The sequence below is a fragment of the Hevea brasiliensis genome, chromosome 13 (assembly GCF_030052815.1).
Source record: "Hevea brasiliensis isolate MT/VB/25A 57/8 chromosome 13, ASM3005281v1, whole genome shotgun sequence".
Lineage (NCBI taxonomy): Eukaryota > Viridiplantae > Streptophyta > Magnoliopsida > Malpighiales > Euphorbiaceae > Hevea > Hevea brasiliensis.
Window position 1 is genome coordinate 78,885,186 of NC_079505.1, and position 20,728 is coordinate 78,905,913.

The window sequence follows — 20,728 nt, forward strand, 5'->3', positions numbered from 1 at the left end:
TCTGTCCAGTTTCTTGAAACTTAGTTCTCTTTGCTCGTTGTGTTATGCCTCTCTTCTCTATCCTGCTCCTCTGGATAAAGTAATGGAGTCTTCTGGAATTCTAGGATTCATAGAGGAATGCAGTGGTACCAGCAGCAAAGAATCTGGGTGGACAACCTATATTGCCTCCCCCATCCAAGAAAACCACCACCACCATGATGATGATGATCACAGCAATGATAAACAAGCAGATTGCAAAAAGGGCAATTACAATAAAGTTGATGATGGTACTGAGAGTGATGACTCCATGGCCTCCGATGCCTCTTCTGGTCCAAGTCATCATGAATTTCCAAGTAAAATCAATGAAATAAGTGTCGACACAGGTCCTTCCAAGCATGCAATTACTAAATATTCATCAAAGGAAAAACTTGGAAAACAATTTAAGCAAAGCGAGGGAGAAAGTCCAAGGATCAAACTAGGAAGAGAAATTGGGAGTGCTGCTAGTGACGGTCATGGTGGAGCCAAGGTAAGGAAAACCAAGTAAGAAGAACAAGGCGTAAGATTTCACTTACCTAGAGTGCAGCAAAATCTGTGATAGTGTTCTTCAGGTGACTAGAAAGTAGAAACAGAATAAACTCTATTCTTCTGTTTAGAAATTTCAGAAATTGAATGTGAATGTAGAATCTTGGATTGTACATGTTTCAAACATTTTCCATTCCATGTAACAAAAATGCATGAACGTTTTTAATACTTCCTCATTCCTCCTGGCAGAATATTTGCATCAGCATGAATCACAACCAATAATCAAAATCCTGCAAAATACATATACACATAAAAGTAGATTCATGTTGGTGTCTTGAAGAAAGATCAAACAGGGTTAGATTATCAACCAAAAAAATTCTTAGATGGATCTGATTTTTGGTTGAGCATCAAACATAAATAATTGTGGCCAACAAGTAGACATGAGGGATCAAAGTGGTTTGCTAGTGGTCAAACGTAAATAAAGTCTAGCTAAGAATTAAACACAAATCATGTTAAGAGCTTTTTTTTATTCAATAGTTAGGGTACACAAGTTAGCATCTTATGCTTACTCCAAATCCCTGAACAGCAGCTGAAAGTGGCAGATTCTGAAAGCATTAAAATCTGTCTTATCAAAAAAAAAAAAAAAAAAAAAAAAAAAAAAAAACATTAAACGAGAATTCAGGGGCGGAGGAAGGGGACTAGGGAGCCTTGCCCCCCAACCCTTTTAAATTTTTTCTGTAAGCATATATATATTTAGAGAAAAAAAAGTCTTGGCGCCCCTATATATATATATATATATATATATATATATATATATATATATATATATATATATATATATATATATATATATTCGGAGGAAAAATTAGTTTATTTTAGGTAAAATTATTTTTATTTTAGTTATTGGTCTTTCAAAAAAAATAATTATAATATTTTATTAAGATATTAAAATTTTTTTTAAAATATTAGCACTTAAAAAAATTATAGCTTAATTACACTCTATTGTAGTATTTTTTTAATATACAATATTAACCATTTAAAATATACATTGAATAAGAAATATATAGAAAATAAATGTAATTAAATAATGTATTGAATTAATAATATTAGCCCTTTAAAAATAATTTTCTGACTTCGCCCCTTCGAGAATTATTGCTCAACGCAATAAAAAAAAATACAGAACATGGCCAAGTTTTCAATCTGGTTGAAGTTTTGCTTGTTGTACAGAAAAAACCATTTTGAGGATCCATATTTCATGTATGAGCTTAAAGTTTCACCACACCTTTCACTTTTCAGTAGTTCAAAGTGCTTGATGTGTTACTGAAAGTTCTATAATCTTTCCTGCAATGGACACAGATAGAAGCCAAAAATATTAATGGTGAGTAACCAAGGCACAGACTTTGCTCATCCTGTTCAAATGGAAAACACAGTGTGCAAACAGACAATGTATCCAATCCGGAGACACTAGCAGATTTGCAAAACTTTTGTGTGCATGGGTAGCCAAACTTATTGGCCTCATAATTTGATAATGCTGTTTATCTCATCAGGCATATCGAGATGCTAAATAATGTCAAAGAATAAATAAAAGAAGAAGAAAAGGGTTGTTGAATATTCTCAACTCCTGCACTGCTTAAAAATGAATCTGGAAGTTCATAAATAAGCTCCCACCCAAGTCCCAGAAGATTAAAAGGGAACATTAAGAAAAAGTTAATCAGTATTTAGGGCAGTGGTAAGGCCCAATACTCTCTCAAGAGGGAATTCATCTTTGATCTTTAAAGAAGACAAGACGACATTGTTGAGAAGACAACCACCGACCTTAGAAAAATTAGTCTTTTGTGTACCACAAAACCAACATATACCGCCCTGCATGTGTCATCATCTTCTCTTCTAATATAATATTTCTGTTGACCTTCACAATCCAGTTCTAATACAACAGGAATAAGAGTGAACACAGCCAAATTGCCTTTTGACTAGTGTATCAAGAACAGTAATCAGTTGCATGGCAAAGTATTTTTGATACCGGTACCATTAAACTTTAATAGGATTGGATTTGAGCAGTAGCATTTAAATTTGGAAAATAATATTTCTATTAGGTTCAAATTTTATATATTTTATTTTTATTATTTGAATTTATTTATATAAATAAATAATTAATATAAAATATATTTTTTTATAATAATATTTATAATAGAATTTAAATATTTTATTAAATTATTAAAATTTTAAAATATAAATTATTAATAAAAATATATTTTAAGTAAATTATTAACTAAAATATATAAAATTAAATGAATTCAAATATTATTCTGAAAATAATAATTAGGTTTCAAAAGAGTTTGAATATTTTAAAAATTTTAATTAAATTGGAGTCATGTTTAGATATTAATAATAATTGAATTTGAGTAAGTGATTTCCATAGGTATATTATCCATTACGAAATTTATACTTAAATTAAAGGTGCCGCAAATATGATTGCCAAAGCCGGCAAACCACCCATCAACATGTCATCAAGACAATTCTCATAATATTGACATCGTTTAATTAGATAACCACCCTGGAATTATATCAACTGATTATTGGCTTATTGCATGTAGAATTTAGCATGCAGGCACAATTGTGTAGCAACATATTACCCACTGAAAATCCTTTCAGAGGCATGTTCGTAGATTCCGTTCCGTTCACAAGAAGCATCCGATCATTTCTTGCAAGTTGAAGAAGGTGAAGATGACTTAATTATCATGCACTTTCTGTTTCTGTCAACGGATATTTTATAATATGGCGTAGACAGATTATCTTTTGAGGGTTGGCCAATTCTAAAACCAAATTTCAGTTAGATTTCAGGCTGCAGCTTGCCTAAATGAAGCTAGAATTGCTAGCAGTTGTCAGCGTTACATGATCACTGCTTATGCTTTACTTCAAGAAACATCCTTCCATGATTCTAAACCAACAAATCAGATCCTGAATCTTTACAAGAATTTTATTACAAGAAGGGACCACAAGACTGAGATACATAGGCAGTCGGTCCTTTACAAAAGTCTAGTTCTCCACAAATCCATTAAACTATGCTATTCGAAATAAGCTCAGCAATACGCCCTTGCATGAATTGACCAATATGCACACGTAGTTATATAGTTCAAATACAGCAACTACAAAAATCTAATCCAAATCAATGCTTTAATCGCAAGGATTTCAAGAATATTCACCAAACACAATCACTTGGTGAAAATCCTAACAAGAGATGCAGTGGCAAGACAAGGAATATGAACTAATGTATTGATGAATTACCCAAAAATTGATAAGCAGAATAGAGCATATACACACTCTTATTGTATTGAAAGAGTTACATATAAGTAAAAGGACTAATCCTTTCAACTAAAATCTCAAATCTGGCAGGATCTTCTTGAGAAGGTCCAACACATACAAATAGCAATATTATGCCCAATCAATTGAACATATTTAATATGCCTTACCTATGTGAGATGTATCACCGCTAGATAACATAAAAAATACATGATTTTTCACAAAGGCCACACTATTAGGTTCCTCAGCAATAAGTCACCCGCACCAAGAGAAAGCAAAATTTAAATCTTTGACTGTTTAGCAATCTTGAACCATTCGGTGTGGAAGGAGCCTGGAACATCAATTCTTTCGTAGGTATGTGCTCCAAAGTAATCTCGTTGAGCTTGGACTAAATTAGCAGGCAGCCTTTCCCTCCTATATGTGTCAAAATGAGCAAGGCTTGCAGACATGCCAGGGGTGCTAATACCTGAATTGATAGCAAGGCAGACAACTCTTCGCCAAGCAGATTGTCGCTCAATAATCTCTTTTGCAAACTCTGAATCCACAAGAAGATTAGTCAGATCTGGCTTTCTATCATAGGCCTTCTTGATGCGGTCCAAGAACACAGCACGAATAATGCAACCACCCATCCAAATCCTTGCCAGCCCCCCAAGTTCCAAATCCCATCCCTTCTCAGCACTTTTTGCACGTATCAAGTTCACCCCCTGGGCTTAGCTACATATTTTGGAAGCATACAGAGCTTGCCTCACATCACCAATCAACTTTTTCTTTTCAACACCTTGATCGGCTAGAATGTCCCCAACACCACTTGATTTGAAAACTTTGGCAGCTTCTACTCTCTCTTCTTTCAAACCGCTGAGGAATCTTCCATCCAACGATGATGCTATAGTAGGAGCAGCTACTGACAACTCAGCAGCTTGCTGAACTGTCCATTTACCAGTGCCTTTCATGCCAGTTTTATCCAAAACCTTGTCAACCAAATATCCCTCTCCTTTGTCATCCTTAATTCCAAAAATATCAGCAGTGATCTCAATCAAGAAACTCAGAAGCTCCCCTTTATTCCACTCTGAGAAAACCTGGCGCAATTCTTCATTAGTAAGCTTCCCAACTGATTTCAGCACATCATAGGCTTCTGCAATCAGCTGCATATCACCATATTCAATCCCATTGTGAACCATTTTGACAAAATTGCCAGATCCTCCTTTTCCAACGTACGTGACACGAGGGCCACTATCAGGAACTTGAGCAATCACCTTAAGGATGATGTCTTCTATGTATTTGTAGGCCTCGAAGGAACCTCCTGGCATTAAAGATGGTCCATGACGAGGACCCTCTTCACCGCCTGAAACTCCCATTCCCAGATAATACATATCCAAATCAGCCACAGCTTTCTCTCTCCTCTCAGTGTTCTTATACCACTCATTACCACCGTCAATGATGCAGTCGCCTTTCTCCATGTAAACTGACAAAGTCTTGATGGTTTGGTCAACAGGAGGTCCAGCCTTAACAAGCATGATTATTACACGAGGTTTTTGAATTGAATTAACAAATAATTCAGGATCATGGAAGCCATATAAGGGAAGATCACCCTCTTGTTTGGCTCGTGCAACTGTCTCATCAACTTTTGAAGTGGTCCGATTATAAACAGAAATTGGGAATCCCTTCTCAGCAATTTTGAGGGCCAGATTTTGGCCCATGACAGCAAGGCCAGCAAACCCAATTCTTGTTAAGGGAGCCACATCTAAATTTCCTGGTCAAAATATAAGACCATAATTCAATAGATGTCAACTGCCAATATAATCTCAAAATGGCATAGAGATGAAAACAAATATCCAAGAGGGGAAAAAAAATTGTAGGAAATCTATCAGAAAAGCCACCATAGAGTAGGGCACTACCTATCCTCATAAATTTAGCCCTGTAATTTTACAGGTATTCTGTTTTACAGCTTACATGAAGGCAACCAATTCAGAAAAAGATCGACAAACAATCAACACTTGTGTACATACATAAGCAGCTTTTGAAAGCATGAAACAAGTTGAACAGCAGACAAAATACAACTGCAGTAATAATAACTGGGAGCTGATAATTACAACATGTGACTGCCAAAGAGGGCAACTTTTGAACTCCAAGCACCCAGATATATGATATGAATTTGCAACAAATTTGGGGTTTTTTTTTTTTTTTAATGTCATTTTTACTCATAAACAGCGCTTGTATCACAGGTGCAAGCCCCAGAGGTTCTTGACTGCCTTCATTATAGTTGGAAATGGAAAAGGAAAAGAAAATTAAATTTGGATAAGATAATGACTCAGTAGAATGATTCTATGGTGAGGATAATAGTTCCAAGTAAATTATCCAATAGAAAGGCCTGCATATGAAAAATCTTTCACAAGTAAAAAACTATTTAAGCTAATTTTATTGGAAGAAACACAATAGCTATTATGTGATTAGTGATGTCTGTACAGAATGAATCAAGCAACACATAAACATTGTACATACAATCAGATCTCACAATTATACCGAATTGCAATTATCATAGAAAGAGAAGCAAAAAGACAAGAGATCAAGCGAAATGAAACCAAATTACAATAGCAAAGAAGAAGACACAAACATTCACAACAAACACACGTACTGAATGAATATGAAGCATCAAATGCTAGAGGAAAAACAGAACACATTAGCAAGGCATGAGAAACGAAACCCAGATGATCAAATCCTGAAATAAATCGAATTCCACGAGGCAAAGGCCAAAGAAGAAAGAAATAGTGATGATGATAAATACCAATTAATCTTACAAAGCAGTGAATATAGCTTGAAAATGAAAAGAACCCAGAAAATTTGAAGAACTGAGTGTATCGTATGAGAATCAGAGATCTCAACTAGCTCATGCAGATAAAATTAGGCGATGTCTTAGCTACTTTTACCCTGTGTTTGGTCTTAACTGTGAGGGAACCAGAGGGAAATTAAATAAGGAAAATGAAGAGAAAATAAAAGAAATTTTTATTATTTGAATAAATTATTAAAATTAAAAAGAAGTATATAATTTTTTAAATACTACAAAAAATTATTATTTTTTATATTTATTATGTTATAAAATGATATTTTAATATATTATTATAATTTTTTTATTTTTTATTAATTTATAAAAAAATAATGTAAATTAATTATAAAAGATAAGAAAAATTTTATTTCTCTTTATTTTTTATTTTTTTTAATTTAATATTTAAATAAAAAAATAGAGAAAAAAAAAATTATTTTTTTTTCGTCTTTTCCCCATCTCCTTCTGTTCAAACAAAACATTAATGCGTTGTTTTGGGCATTTGGACCTACCCTCTGAGAATGTTGGGGTGGCGGGTTGTTGAACGTTGGTTGGTTGAACCTTCTATCATGGCATATTTCTACTTTTACCCCTAATAGTTTCGATTTGCCAATCTATCTCACGATCTTTATTCTTAATTAAATTTTGTAAATAAGTACCACTCTCAAACTATTACAAAAATATTATGAATTATCTTAAAATACAGTTTAATTTTATTATTTTAAAATTAATAAATCATATTTATAAAAAAAATCTTAGGAGCTTAATATTAAAAAATAAATAGTATGAGGTAGGCTTTATACAAGACTTATTTTATATTTGAATAATAATTAAAATTTATAAATATAAAATATATTTTGTCATGCATATGATACCTATCTATTTATATCTTCTATAATTCACATAAATATATAAAGGGAAACATTGAAATTTTTAATAACGCCTTTCATTATTTTTATTAATTATAAAAGTTATTAAAAATATATATTTATGGTAGCAAATAAATAATTTATTATCAATAATATATATTAGTGATAGATATTATTACGTCACTAGTACATTTTAACAACACAAAATCTGTTTATCTTTTACCAATATAAACCCGTTGTTAGTACCTTTTATTAACATGTTTATCATACTAAAATCATTTTTAATATTACAATAATATAATTAAAATGTTAATATTATTTTAATAATAATTTTATTTATACTAAAATTCCTATTATAATTCTTGATATAGTAATTTTACAATTTTGATTCCATAAGTATTATTAATTCATTAAAAATTATTTAATTTATTATAATGAAATTAATAAAATATTAAATACATAATATCACTTCCTCTAATTTAATTTTTTAATTATTTTAAATATTTACAAACTTATAATATAAAATTTTATTTTAATTAATTATATACATGAAAGGAGAGAGAATAATAAGGTGAACAAAAATATCCTTAATATAAATATAAATTTACTATTTAAAAATTAATTATATAGTTAACATAAATATTAAATTATTATTAAAAATTAAATATTTAATTCAATAAAAAATTTGTAATTATATAAATATATATCAAATTTTAATCTTATTCAATTGCATCTATTTTATTTATTACATATTTGCACCAATTTTTTTTAAATATATATTAGTAATAGAAAAATTTTAACTAAATATTAAGAATCAAGAATTAAAAATTTTAATCCAATTTAAATAATCAATAAGTTTTAACTAAATATTAAAAATCAAGAATTAAAATTTTTAATAAAACAATTGCTTTATTAGTTAGAAATTTTATAACTTCATTTAAAAAAAAATGATTGTTATTGATAAAAATATAGTTTTAACAAAACTTAAAATTTATTTTTATATATAAATAAATTTTTATTTATTTTATTTTAAACTAAGAATAAAAATAAAATAAAAATAAAACAGTTTTATATTCTCAAATTATTTTTGTTATAATAAATTAAATATAATTTTTATTGAAAACATTAATAAAATTATTAAAATTAGATTTGAAATTGATTAATTTAGATAAATAAAATAAACTAATACTAATTTTACAATCTTGATAAAATTAGATAAAAATTTAGATAAAAATAGAAAAAAAGTGCTTAAATTTTTTTATTAATTAGTCTTAATTTCAATTAAATTCTTTTGTGTAAATAAAATATTTTAATTTACAAATTTATTAAAATTAAAAAACACATATATAAAAATTATTTAGACTTTGTTTGAATAGTTAATCATTAAGAATAAAAATTAATTTTAATTTTGTATTAAAACATAACAAAAAAAAATCATAATATCAAATTTAAATACTCATTGATTTCAAATTTTTATCTATTTAAATAAGTTTTATACTATTATCTAATTATATAAATATATAAGTATTTAAAGTTATATTGAAGAACAAAATTAATATATTATATATAATTATAACAATGTTAAATTATTAATAAATGTTAAATAATTTTCAAAAATAATAAAAAATAATTTATTAATCAACTTATTCACTTATTAACACTTAAAAAAATTATAACTAATTAAATATTTCATTATTAACAAAATTTTATAATATAATTTTGAGAATATAAAACATAAAAAATACATATTAAATTATATTATTTAAATAAAATAATAAATAATTTGTATAACGTGTGGGCAAAATGAATGAAGTGTTACCTTGACCCCTAATGTTAAATCTTGGCATCACCACTAGAATGAGAAGAAGAACAATCACAAAAAGAACACAGAAGATTATAAGAAAGAATACAAATATGTTTAGCCTATCAAAAGCTTTAAGAATCTTAACACAAATAGGGTAACGAGTAATAAGAGGCCCATAATCTTGCTCTTCTTCACCCCATTTGGAACATTCAATAGGCTGCAATAGTGAAATTTCTTATTGAACATTCTCATTGAAGGCAGGTTAACTCCACATTGCTGCACTGATTTTGGGATGTCTCCAATTCCCCAATAACACCACCTGCTTTACTCCTTTTCCCTCTCTTGATATCCCTTAAAATATCAAGTTTACATGCATCTCTAAATTTTTCATCTGAACATAATCCATTATTAGTTGAACCATCATTTTGTTCATCTACCATATCGTTTATTATATTTACCATGAATGTACCTTGACACCATCATGGCCAATGATGTATTTCTCTTTACACCGTAAACACAGGCCTCTACATTTTATGCTATCCAATTCTGGCATAGTTCTTGTGATTTCAAATGAGATATAATCCATGTTTTTTTATTGCGGATGAGAATTGGAATTTAAGAAAACGACGAAGAAAGGAAATGAAACTAAGGAAGAGAATTCAAGAGAAGAAATTTACAGGAAGAAAGGCTTAAGAAATTCCAGAAAGAGAATAAGTTCACACCTACCCGTCACTACCAAAACCAGAGTCTTAACTGCCATTAATGCCACTCATCACCCATTGTTCCTCCTTGAGACGAAGCTGATAAGGAACTAGAGCTACCAAACAATGCTTCTACATGGCATAATCTCTAATCCTCTTCCCTCTCTCCACCTCAAACCTCCTTCGTGGCCTGAAAAAGATCAAAGTGACTTTGGAAAACACGAGCTCGCTCATCTGGGTGGAGCACAAGAAGACCCATAAGCCCGTGGCATTTGCTAGAGTGACGGGATAATATTTTCAATGCCATCATCTAGGACGTGGCGATGGATCCTTTGCGTTAGGGAAGATTGTGATGGAGAGACTCGTCCAAGAGCTATTAGAGAAGGGCTTTGTGAATTGTGAACATTACTTTGAATTGGAGCCTCAAGTTCTCTGGTTTTATGGACCCATGAGTTTTGCGGTAGATCCAAATGGGATCCGAGAGATGGTCTACTCCCAAAAAAAAAAAGAAAAAAAAAAGAGATTTTTATAATTGAGTTTTATAAAATATTAAATTTTTAAATATAAAAATAATAAAAAAAATATTATCTTAATTAAATTCTTATAAAACTTTAGTTTTTAAATAAGGAATTATCTTTATGAATTCCGAACATAGTTTTCTTTTTTCCTCATTCGAAAATTATATTTTTTTTTAAGTTTTTTCTCATGATAAGAAGAAATTTATTTCATTTATTTAAAATAGATTTTACTCTTGAATTATCCTGACATTTTTATATTTAGTTTTAAAATAACGTTTTTTTTTAGTAAAGTTTCAATTTAAGATTTTTTGCATTTGAATTTAAAATATTTTTATTTAAATTAGACCTTTTAAATTATTTAGATTTAACCGTGTTTTTTGCAATTAGAGAATTTAAAAAAATTAAATAGAAAAAATTTTATTTTTATTATATTATTTAATTAAATTATATGAAAAAGTTAATAAAAATTATAAATTTTACTTATTTTTATATCCTTAATCATTTATTATTTATATAGTACAAAAATATATAACTTTTATAATTGTTTTCAATTTTTTTTAATTTTTCCTTTTTATTTTATTTTATTATATAACTTCCAAAATATATAGTTGACTTAGTAATTCAAGTTTTCAGAATTGTATTAGTAGTTCACCATAGCTTTGACTCGAACTCAACCACACATAAATCGAGCTCGGCTGTGCATAGCTTGATTCAGCCATGCATAGCTCAGGCTTGGTCGTGGATGATTCGATCTTGGCAAAACAGAACTCGGGCTCGGCATCAAAGAGCTCATCCAAACAGATATCTCATCCACGGATCTCGGTCTCATTCAGACACATGACTCATCTGCTGTCAGACTAACTCGTCAAAAGGAAAGGAAAAATGAGATTATCAAGACCCATAATTATGTATCCTGAATAGAAATATATCCCACCAAAAAATATTTTCCAGAAAATGTTATAGAATATTTCAATATATATATATATATACTCATTTATCTTGCAAGTCCATACCCCACAGAGAATTTCCATGACCTTCCATGAGGGCAACACTTCATATGGAAAATAGATTTTTAAAATTTGAAGGTAAAAAAAAAAATTGAGAAAAAAAAGTAAAAATAAAAAAAAATTGATTTATATTATTTTTACATTTTTTCCATTCTTTAATTACTGTTAAGTAAAAAAAAAATTAATTTTCTTTCCCATCCATTTCCATCAAAACAAAGCACAAAAAAAATTGTACTTTTATTGCTGAAAACAGGAACAAGGACAACATTACATGCGAGGGAGAACAACAACTGCAGTGGATTCCACAGTAACAGCTTTTATTGAAGGACAAGAAGCCTGAGCATCTGAAAAATATGCACAAAGTCGCTTTTCATCAATTGGTTGTAAAATCTGAGAAAGAAAAAGGAAACAGAAACCAAATCTTTTGATGACCTATAACCTAATTGATAAAGAAAACCCATGTAATTCCAACTCTTCTTTTTTTTTTCTCAGATGAACAGAGAGGTAGAGAAAGAGTATAATATACCTTGGGTTATGAGATTCAGGATACGTCCTTGGTATTGTTAATGAAAGCAGCAGAGCAGAGAATAGAAGCAATAAGAGCGAAAAAACCAAAACCGATCATTAAAGAAACCCATGCCACCATCAAATCCACTAAGCACTGCACACTTAACCCCATAAACAATTCCATCTTCTTCTTCTTCTACCCGGGGAACAAGAAGCGAGAAATTTGCAGTGGGTCTTTGGAATTTTAGGTCGATGAATAAAACCCGGAAGCGAGAGAGGGCTGAAACACATGTTTTGGGGATTTGCAAAGGGTTTTGGGCAGATAGTGATGGAAATCGTTGGCAGCTGTGCGTTTGTGGCCCTTGCCCATTGGGGCTTGTGATACTGATAATACGGATCCAAATCGGATTGGGCCTAGCTTCTATAAAAAGAGGGTAAATGAACAATAGAGGTCAACTGAACTATCAAGTATTTGATTGTGTAGTTTTTGTCATAATTGTGGTGAAAAAAAAATATGAAAACGATGAAAATATCAGAGAATGAATTTATCTACAGAAACAAACTTGTTTGTCGTTGTTGTTAATTAGGAGAAGATAAAATTCTGAGAGTTGCATGCATTTTCTAGGTAATTATTAGGACCATATCTCCTCATCCACATTCAGGTCTCTGCAGTCTGCACTCTGTACCCTCCATATTTTCTTGTCTTATCACCTTCCCATTTTCTTTGTGCCTAGACCCAATTTGTTATCCACAATTTGCTGCACGTTTATTAGAGGAAAGTTTAACAGAGTTGTATCCTTCACTCTTTTTCACCCTGATTTTATAGAAATTTTAGACATTTACCACTGAAACGTTTCTTTACCTAATTGTTGTGCTTGCAATCTATCTCAAAATTAAGCAAGAAAACCTTCCTCATATGTTTCATACCTGCAGGCTGTAGCTATAGTGTATACTCCCTCCTCACATGTTAAGGAAAATCATTTACTAATTATTAATCATGTTCTCTTCTGCTTGAACGAGCTCCAAGGAAACTAATCCTCATCAGTGTTGCCTTTGTTAGAACTTGGCAATGTTTCATTCACTATTCATTGCTCTCTCTTCCTAGAGGGAAAATGTACTTTCAAGTATGGAAATATATAACATGGTCCTGCAATTCTTTTTGCATAACAATGTGAGACAAGATCATTCTATGACAGGCATTTGCCTTGAGTTCGTCCAAATTTGTAATTTTTTTTCCGCTTCTCATAGTTTATTTGCATTGAAGGAGAAGTCGTCTACAATTGTGCAAAGAGGTACAAGCAACAAGCATGCAGAACTGAACTTTCCCAAATGAAAAGCACATAAGCCTTTGTACAACATAAATAATTATACAGCAGGTTCACAGTATATGAAGCTAGTTGGAATATTTATTCAACCGCAACTCAAAAGCTTGTTAGATCATTATCGCTTGGTCTCAAATCATTTTCCACCTGAAGTCTGCCAAACTGTGAAACCACCTTATCGTGGCGCCTTACTCTTCCGTCTAGGACACAAATTTGAGGAGTAACTTGGCGTTCTTTTAAGGGAAAACAGCCCCTTGCCTCCTTGATGTGAAAGGACTATATCTCATATGGCTACTGACAAGTGTTTGACAACTTTTTGATGTGGAAACTGAAAAAAATCTAGCTAGTTATGCCACTTCTGTTTTGTTACTGTGTCACTTCCTAAAATTCCCTTCACCATTTTGGATAACTTGATTGAAGCAGTGTCATCATCTAACTGAAACAGGGTTACAAGCTCTGGCCCCCTAACTGTAAGCCCATAGGTGCAATACCTGAATCATTGAACATCAGAGTTTGGCACTGTTTAGCTAAGCAGCTACAAGAGCATGAGAACTGTTGTCTGTGCCTACATTATCTTACAAGTATCTATGCATGTGGTGTGAATGAGGTGGATTCACCTGGATTTCCTAACATTGGTTTTCTTGGCAGCGGTTGTGGTTCCTTAATGTCAACTACGACAGCATCGGAAGTCAGAAATGTTTTGGCTACCGATGCAGCATTCTCCAAACAACATCTAACTACCTGCACCAAATTTTGACGGAGTATAATGAGCATTTTGATATCAAATTATGTTCAAGCATTTTTGTTCCAGTGGAAATGACTTTTGTTCATTCAATTTCGGAAACAGTGCCTGATCATAGGAAAAATTGTAGTGATAATTAGAAAAGAAGAACTATAATTGCAGGAAAACAAATGTGCTGCATTCCTGCAATTAATCCACTTCAAATACATTATAATTCTTGACCACTGGTGTTGTCTACCTGTATTCTGTCGAGTTCAAGATATAATTTCCTTTCAGCCAAAACCACTCATTGATCAATGTTTTCAGTATTCTACCCACTGAATTACTGATACTTGTTACTTGTGAATATAATATAAATATTTGGCAATGACCGTTATATATATTATTCCAGATCACTTTAGAGTTCTACGTCACTGCAACATATTAGCATCTATCCCCCATGCTCATCATCAATAAGGCAATGCATAAGCTTGGTGCCTCTTTTGTATAAGCCACATAACTGATGATACCTTTGTTGGATCTATAATTCCTGCGGTTATCAAATCCTCATATCTGTCTATTGCAGCATTGTATCCATATCTTGGATCATCACTTGATAGAATCTACCAAAATTCACTTTTTGCATCAAATTGTGTTATAATGATCAGAAAAAATTCAAAGCCCAAAATTTTAAATTTCTACTTTCATGTCTAAAGAATAATAATGAACTAAGGTAAAAGGACCTGGTTTATGACAATGTTGCCATTTACGCCTGCATTCTTGGCTATCAGTCGTGCAGGATAACTCAAAGCTCTTTTGAAGATCTCAGCTCCAATCTGCATGAAAATTTGCACGAGAAAACAACTCCAGTGAACAATTGAACAAGCCAATAACTATGATAAAAAGTTATACTATGTAAGAAAAGATATAATAAAATAGTATGATGCCTCTGTAAAAGAAAAACATGAATCATTAAAGAATGAAATTTGTACACTGCTCACTTCAAGTTGATCAATCAAAAGATTTGTACGGTCACGATGTCCACACTTTAAGTGGGAATAAATAAAAATAAAAATTGGAGGGAAGGAGTGACACCTTTTGTTCTTCATTATCCAACAACTCTTTAATACCATCCACCTTTGTGGATAGCCTCAGAAAGCTACATCCACCACCAACAACTACACCTTCTTCAATTGCTGCCTGCAGTATACCAAGCCAGAAACTTATTATTTATAAACAACAATAAAAACCCTTGAAAATGAAGAATAGCAATCAGCTACCTTAGTAGCATTTAAAGCATCTTCAATCTTCAGTTGTTTATCTTTCAACTCAACTTGTGTTTGTGCTCCAACCTGTGGTTTAATTGACAAATCAAAAGCTCAAAGCAGAACTAGAGTCTTCTGATCTTCAAAAGGAGAAGTTGCTGATTATCAGAAGCACTTCATTACCTGTAGAATGGCAATTCCTCCTGATAATCTTGCTATTCTTTCATTCAGTATTCTCTTTTGAAAATTTTCTTCAGTGTTCTGAAAATCAACAAACAATATTACTGGTGATCTTGGGCAAGACTGACCATGCATCAAGTTTATTAAATAACTCAGTAAGACTAGCTATAAACTAGTTAATGCATAGTTTTAGGCCATGGTTTAAGCTCTGAATTTCCATTTGAACCCTGTCCTACTGGTGAGAATTTTAACCACTCAGGATATGCCCTTTTGTTCTCTGAACAAATGTATTCTTGTTCCTTAGACTCTGAAATTTCCATTCTTCAGGTATAATAAACTCTGGTTTAGAAATTTTTTTGTTTTCCCTTTTTTCCTTCTTAGCTTCTGTGATTACAATGAAAAGGTAAAGGCATATCTGTACTTTGAGCTGCTAATGCAATGAAAATTTTATTTTGTCATCCCACTGACAAGGTCAAAACCATCTAAATTGCAGAGTCTGTGTGCATGTATTTATTTGTTATTTTCCTCTAATTGATGCTGTGACAACTTCAAAGATTAAACAATAATATAATGCTTAGATAACTTTGTAAAAGGCAAATGCACCTCAACAAGATTACGGATCACAGAAACCCTTTCCTCAACAGCTGCTTGAGTGCTACCATCAGTAACTATAAGTGAGGAATCCTTTGTTACCATTACCCTGGTAGCAGAGCCTAAAATCTCCTTGCCAGCCTTTTCTAAGGTGAATCCAATATCATCTCTGATTACCGTGCCTGCAAAACATCTGAAGAGCTGACCATGCAAGTACAAAAGCAGAACTTTAACAGAGATGAAGAACAAAGAAGAAATTTACTTAAAAATTTTACCATCATGCAGAGAACTGTTTTAATATAATTTATAGGCAACAAAGATAAAAGACAAATTACTTGATTTGCTATTTTACCATATTTTTCACAAATTATTGTACTCTGTACTCTATAGTTTCTTTGTTTAGTATTAGGTGTACATGTATGAAATTCATAGGCTTCAATGAATTCAACTACAAAGGGGACCTTTAAATATGATGCTGTGACAGTCCTCAGGAAATATTCTACAAAATTATGCAATCAAAGAAAAGTTCATATTGCTAGTTCTTGAACTGATGCTTATACACTATAAACAAAAGGATATTTATCTGTATTGAGTACTTAATTCACTACCTCCTGTCAAGATAGCGATGTCATCTAAATAGTGGCTCTTGCGTTCGCCAAAGGCAGGAGCCTTAATAGCAACAGCCTTCAGCACACCCTTGAGTTTGTTCCTAATAACTGGAGCCAAAGCTTCCTGCTCAATGCCCTCTGCAACTATCACTATGGGGTACTTCTCTTTAACAGCATTGTCCAATATTTTAAACATCTCCTTTGGATTTGCGATTTTTTTGTCAACCAAAAGTAACTGCAAACCAAACAATATCATCTCCAATCATTTCATAGAAGAACATATCAAACTATATAAAAGCTTGCAGTTCCTACCTTGCAGTTGTGGAACTCTACTGTCATTTTCCGTCGATCAGTGACAAAGTAAGGGGACAAATATCCACGATCAAATTGCATCCCTTCAACAATTCGTAGATTGTTCTCAATATACTTTCCTTTTTCAATTGTGACCACACCCCTCCTTCCCACTTTCCGAAAAGCATCAGATATCATATTTCCCACTGTATAATCATTCCCTGCACTAACTGCAGCAACATCGGAGAGCTCATCATCCTCAACCTATATTTTGAAACTATTGTTAGTACCCTTGCAGAGCAAAGTGCAAACATAGAAGAAGCATCTTTGCTCATTTTACATACTTCCTAATTTACATTTCCTGGACCTTTATTGTTCTAACTCCTAAGCATAAGGAAAGGAGAAAAATAAACTTATTCACCTCTCTAGACATCAATTTGAGTTCGGAAACAAGGGCTTTTGAGGTTTTCTCAATCCCACGAGCAATTTGGACAGGATTCGTGCCAGCTGCAATCACCTAGAAATTGTGTCATCTTTAACGGAAAAAGTTCAGAGAATTTTATATAAATCTTAGAGAGATATATGAAGTAGACATGTCCTTGAAAAAGAAAAACTTAAAGCCAAGAGCCACTTTATGACATGAATGGTAGGCACCTCTACTAGCTACAAATTTACCTTCTATGAATCTTATTTCAAACATATCACGATATAAGAAGTGTCGGTCTTTAAATCATCAGAGCAAGTACTTATGGATTTACAAGACAGTCCACTGGTGTCTTACCTTCAGCCCTTCGGTGATTAAACCATGAGCAAGAACTACAGATGTTGTGGAACCATCACCAGCAAGGTCATTTGTTTTCGCACCAGCTTGCCTCACCAATTTCACTCCTACATTCTCCAAGGGGTCCTCCAGTTCAATCTATTAACAGATAGGATTCATTAGAAGATAAGTACTCTATCAAAAAGTGAAAAGAACAGTTTTCATTGCATTAACAATATCATAATCTCTTATTTAAAATAAATATCAACACACATCTATTAGAGAAAAGAACTCAACCAAAAAGTAATCCTAAAAATAGAAAATAGAAATTATTTTACTTATGTAAGCAATGTTGTTTCAACCTCTATTATGCATAACTAATTTAATCATGAATATACATATAAAATAGAAAATATCCATTACTTTGGGCCATATTAATATTTGTGCCCACATGGCTTCTTGTTTTCCAAAATAAGGCTTGAGGGGAGGATTATAGGAGTGCCAAGGCCTCAGTAAGATCAAGCCCTAATGACTCCTGGTTAAAAATGCCTAGAGGGCTGTATGATGAACTGCAATTTGGTTGAATTGCACCCAGAGGACAAAGAAATATCATAAACATTGAAGTTTTAATACTCTATATATGGTTCATTTGGTTTGTGTAATAGAATAATTATTCCAAGGCAATGGAACATGAATATTCTTCTGTTATATGTGGAATTTGTATTCCACTAATTTGCAGAATAGTTAATTTGTTACACATTTAAAATTTAAACCAAGATTAATATAGCCATTCAATATGAATAGCTATTCTATTAATGTAGTATACATAAGCCAAATGAAGCAACAGAGTTTGAATCTATGAAAATATTCCATGTTCAACACCCAATTAACCCATAAGAGAAGGCCAGTTATTTGAAAGAATATCAAAATCTCAAATTGCAAATTCTAGAATGGTAGATCCATGTCGCATAACAGATGAGAATGAAAATTGACAAGGCAATAGACTAATTGGTAGTTGTGCAATACCTGTTTAAGAACTGTTTCTCCATCGTTAACAATCTTAGGGGGTCCATACTTATTTTCCAACACCACATTCCTTCCCTTTGGACCTAAAGTTACTCCTACTAGCTCTGCCACCATATCCACCCCAGCCTGCACCAACCCAAATCAAATCTCAAATTAAATCTAAATTTGGGTTATCAAAAGCAAATTCTTAAACCAAGAACAAAATAAAAAAAAAAAAAAAGGACTGAGCTTTGAAGAATACCAGAAGTTTCTTTGTTGCTGAACCATCATGGTTAAAGTAAAGCTCCTTTTTCATGGCTTTGGGAATGAACATAGAAGATGAAGAGACCCTTTTGGAGAGAGTTGGGTTAGTGAAAGATATTGCAGAGACAGGAGATGGAGATAAGCATCCCATGGTTGAACTAGTAAGTAAGCTTTCCGTTCAAATTTGATGGATGGATTCCTATTTGGAGATGATAAGACAGGGAGATACTCACCAACGGAAAAAAAGAAAAAAAAAAAATTTCTGGTGGTTGGTTTTGGCGCTACTCCTGTACTGGGGCTAACCGTATTGTAAGTCTTATGGACTGTCATGACAGTCTTCAAATGCATTGCTTTCAAGCAATTTGAAAGGGACAATAACAGTAAAATATATTAAATTATATTTTCACTTGGGTTTATGATTAGTCTATTTATGCGATTATTAAAATTAAAAAAATAATAATAAATTATGTTTATAGATATATAAATTAAATTGATAATTTTGATTTAATTCTTTGGTTTTGATTATTAACATCAAATTTGATTGTCAATGTCAAAGGCTATTTTGATTTTGGATCAGTTCTTGACTCTTGCTGAACGGTTTAAGACCTAAGAGGTCTAAATTCTTACTTCTCCACTTCTCTTAATCTAGCATTTATTTCTTTAATTTCTGGAATTAGGTTGTTTTGTAATTTTCAACATAACTTCTTTTTTTTTTTTATTTCCCTGGCTTTTCTTTGATGGGTTTACGTGAAATTTTTAAGCTTTAATATGATCTATTCATTAATTATTTGGTTTACGATATCACATGGTAACTGTCGATAGTCAAGTGTCTGTGTTGTGGTTCAGGAAATTAGGGTTTATAGGTTTTGTAGACCGTGACGCAATCTAATTCAATTAAATTTTTATTATTGTTTAATAGGAAACATTTCTATTTTCAATGCATTAGAAATTTGTTTTTTTTTTTTTAATTTTTTTAATGCCTCAAAAATTTTCATGAGTAGGATTTGAATGTTTGACCTACTAGATTGTAAGTCATGCATGCTGGGTCACTTTGCTATAAGGGCAATGGCTATTCAGTACATATCACCTCTGACTTTCTTTTGAATGTAACTATCAATTTCTCTAACAACCCTGAATCTTGATGACCTTCTAATAAACTTACTATATTTATTTAGGCACACTGATATTTTTAGCTGCACAATCCTGTGGCTGTTTGTGCTTAAGTTCTTGCATTTTTGCGGTCACTTTAATCCTAAGAATCCATTGATTATTTAAAAGAAAAATTATGATTCTGTTGAATCTTAATGATGCCTTGCTGCAACTTTCTGAAATTGGAATTTTGATAACACACTTTTAGTAAAATAATGAAAAACGGTGTGGCCATGGAATTTGTGCAAGATAAGCATATTACTGAAGCAACCATTTAGATGCTTGAAAGACAAGTACATAAATATATATTTGTATATATACATTTGTTGCTTTTTCTTTTTCTCTGATTCTGCAAAATATGATACTCAGCAATCCACATTATCTGCAACTTTTTTTTTATCAGTATTAATTCAGGCTTTAACTGAAATGACATAAAATCCAACAGAATGGAAGTTTTGTTAAAATGGTATTGAATTTGTTCTGGCAGGTTTAAAGTGATTTGAGACTGGGAAGTCAACTATGTGATAATAATAATAATAATAATAAT

General features: G+C 31.8%; 4 protein-coding genes and 1 pseudogene across 6 annotated transcripts in view; 1 reads left to right on the plus strand and 4 right to left on the minus strand.

Moving 5' to 3' along the window:
- LOC110660717 (uncharacterized) overlaps positions 1-20,728 on the minus strand; it is a 67,190-nt gene that overhangs the window by 17,629 nt on the left and 28,833 nt on the right. The gene's annotated exons all lie outside the window — the stretch shown is intronic.
- On the plus strand, positions 83-2,069 carry LOC110660721 (protein SOB FIVE-LIKE 4-like). The gene is made up of 2 exons (XM_058133153.1): positions 83-505; positions 2,049-2,069. Exons 1-2 carry the CDS (start codon positions 83-85, stop codon positions 2,067-2,069), a joined length of 444 nt encoding a protein of 147 aa, XP_057989136.1.
- On the minus strand, positions 3,849-9,732 carry LOC110660722 (6-phosphogluconate dehydrogenase, decarboxylating 1-like; annotated as a pseudogene).
- On the minus strand, positions 11,741-12,451 carry LOC110660724 (uncharacterized). Of its 2 annotated transcripts, none has more exons than XM_021819112.2 (2): positions 12,045-12,451; positions 11,741-11,862 (listed from the first exon to the last, which is right to left on the minus strand). In XM_021819112.2, exon 1 carries the CDS (start codon positions 12,207-12,209, stop codon positions 12,060-12,062), a length of 150 nt encoding a protein of 49 aa, XP_021674804.1. In that variant the 5' UTR covers positions 12,210-12,451; the 3' UTR covers positions 11,741-11,862; positions 12,045-12,059. The 2 variants fall into 2 exon arrangements, with proteins under 2 accessions (XP_021674804.1, XP_021674805.1); XM_021819113.2 differs by having other exon boundaries at positions 11,741-11,908; positions 12,045-12,445.
- On the minus strand, positions 13,236-19,333 carry LOC110660723 (chaperonin 60 subunit beta 4, chloroplastic). 2 transcript variants are annotated; one of them, XM_021819108.2, is made up of 14 exons: positions 19,031-19,331; positions 18,790-18,915; positions 17,785-17,922; positions 17,425-17,520; positions 17,025-17,267; positions 16,713-16,947; positions 16,117-16,286; positions 15,517-15,594; positions 15,349-15,420; positions 15,164-15,268; positions 14,812-14,904; positions 14,599-14,691; positions 13,965-14,088; positions 13,236-13,838 (listed from the first exon to the last, which is right to left on the minus strand). In XM_021819108.2, the coding sequence occupies exons 1-14, from the start codon at positions 19,181-19,183 to the stop codon at positions 13,795-13,797; spliced, it is 1,770 nt and encodes a 589-aa protein (XP_021674800.2). In that variant the 5' UTR covers positions 19,184-19,331; the 3' UTR covers positions 13,236-13,794. The 2 variants fall into 2 exon arrangements, with proteins under 2 accessions (XP_021674800.2, XP_021674802.2); XM_021819110.2 differs by lacking the exon at positions 14,599-14,691 and having other exon boundaries at positions 19,031-19,333.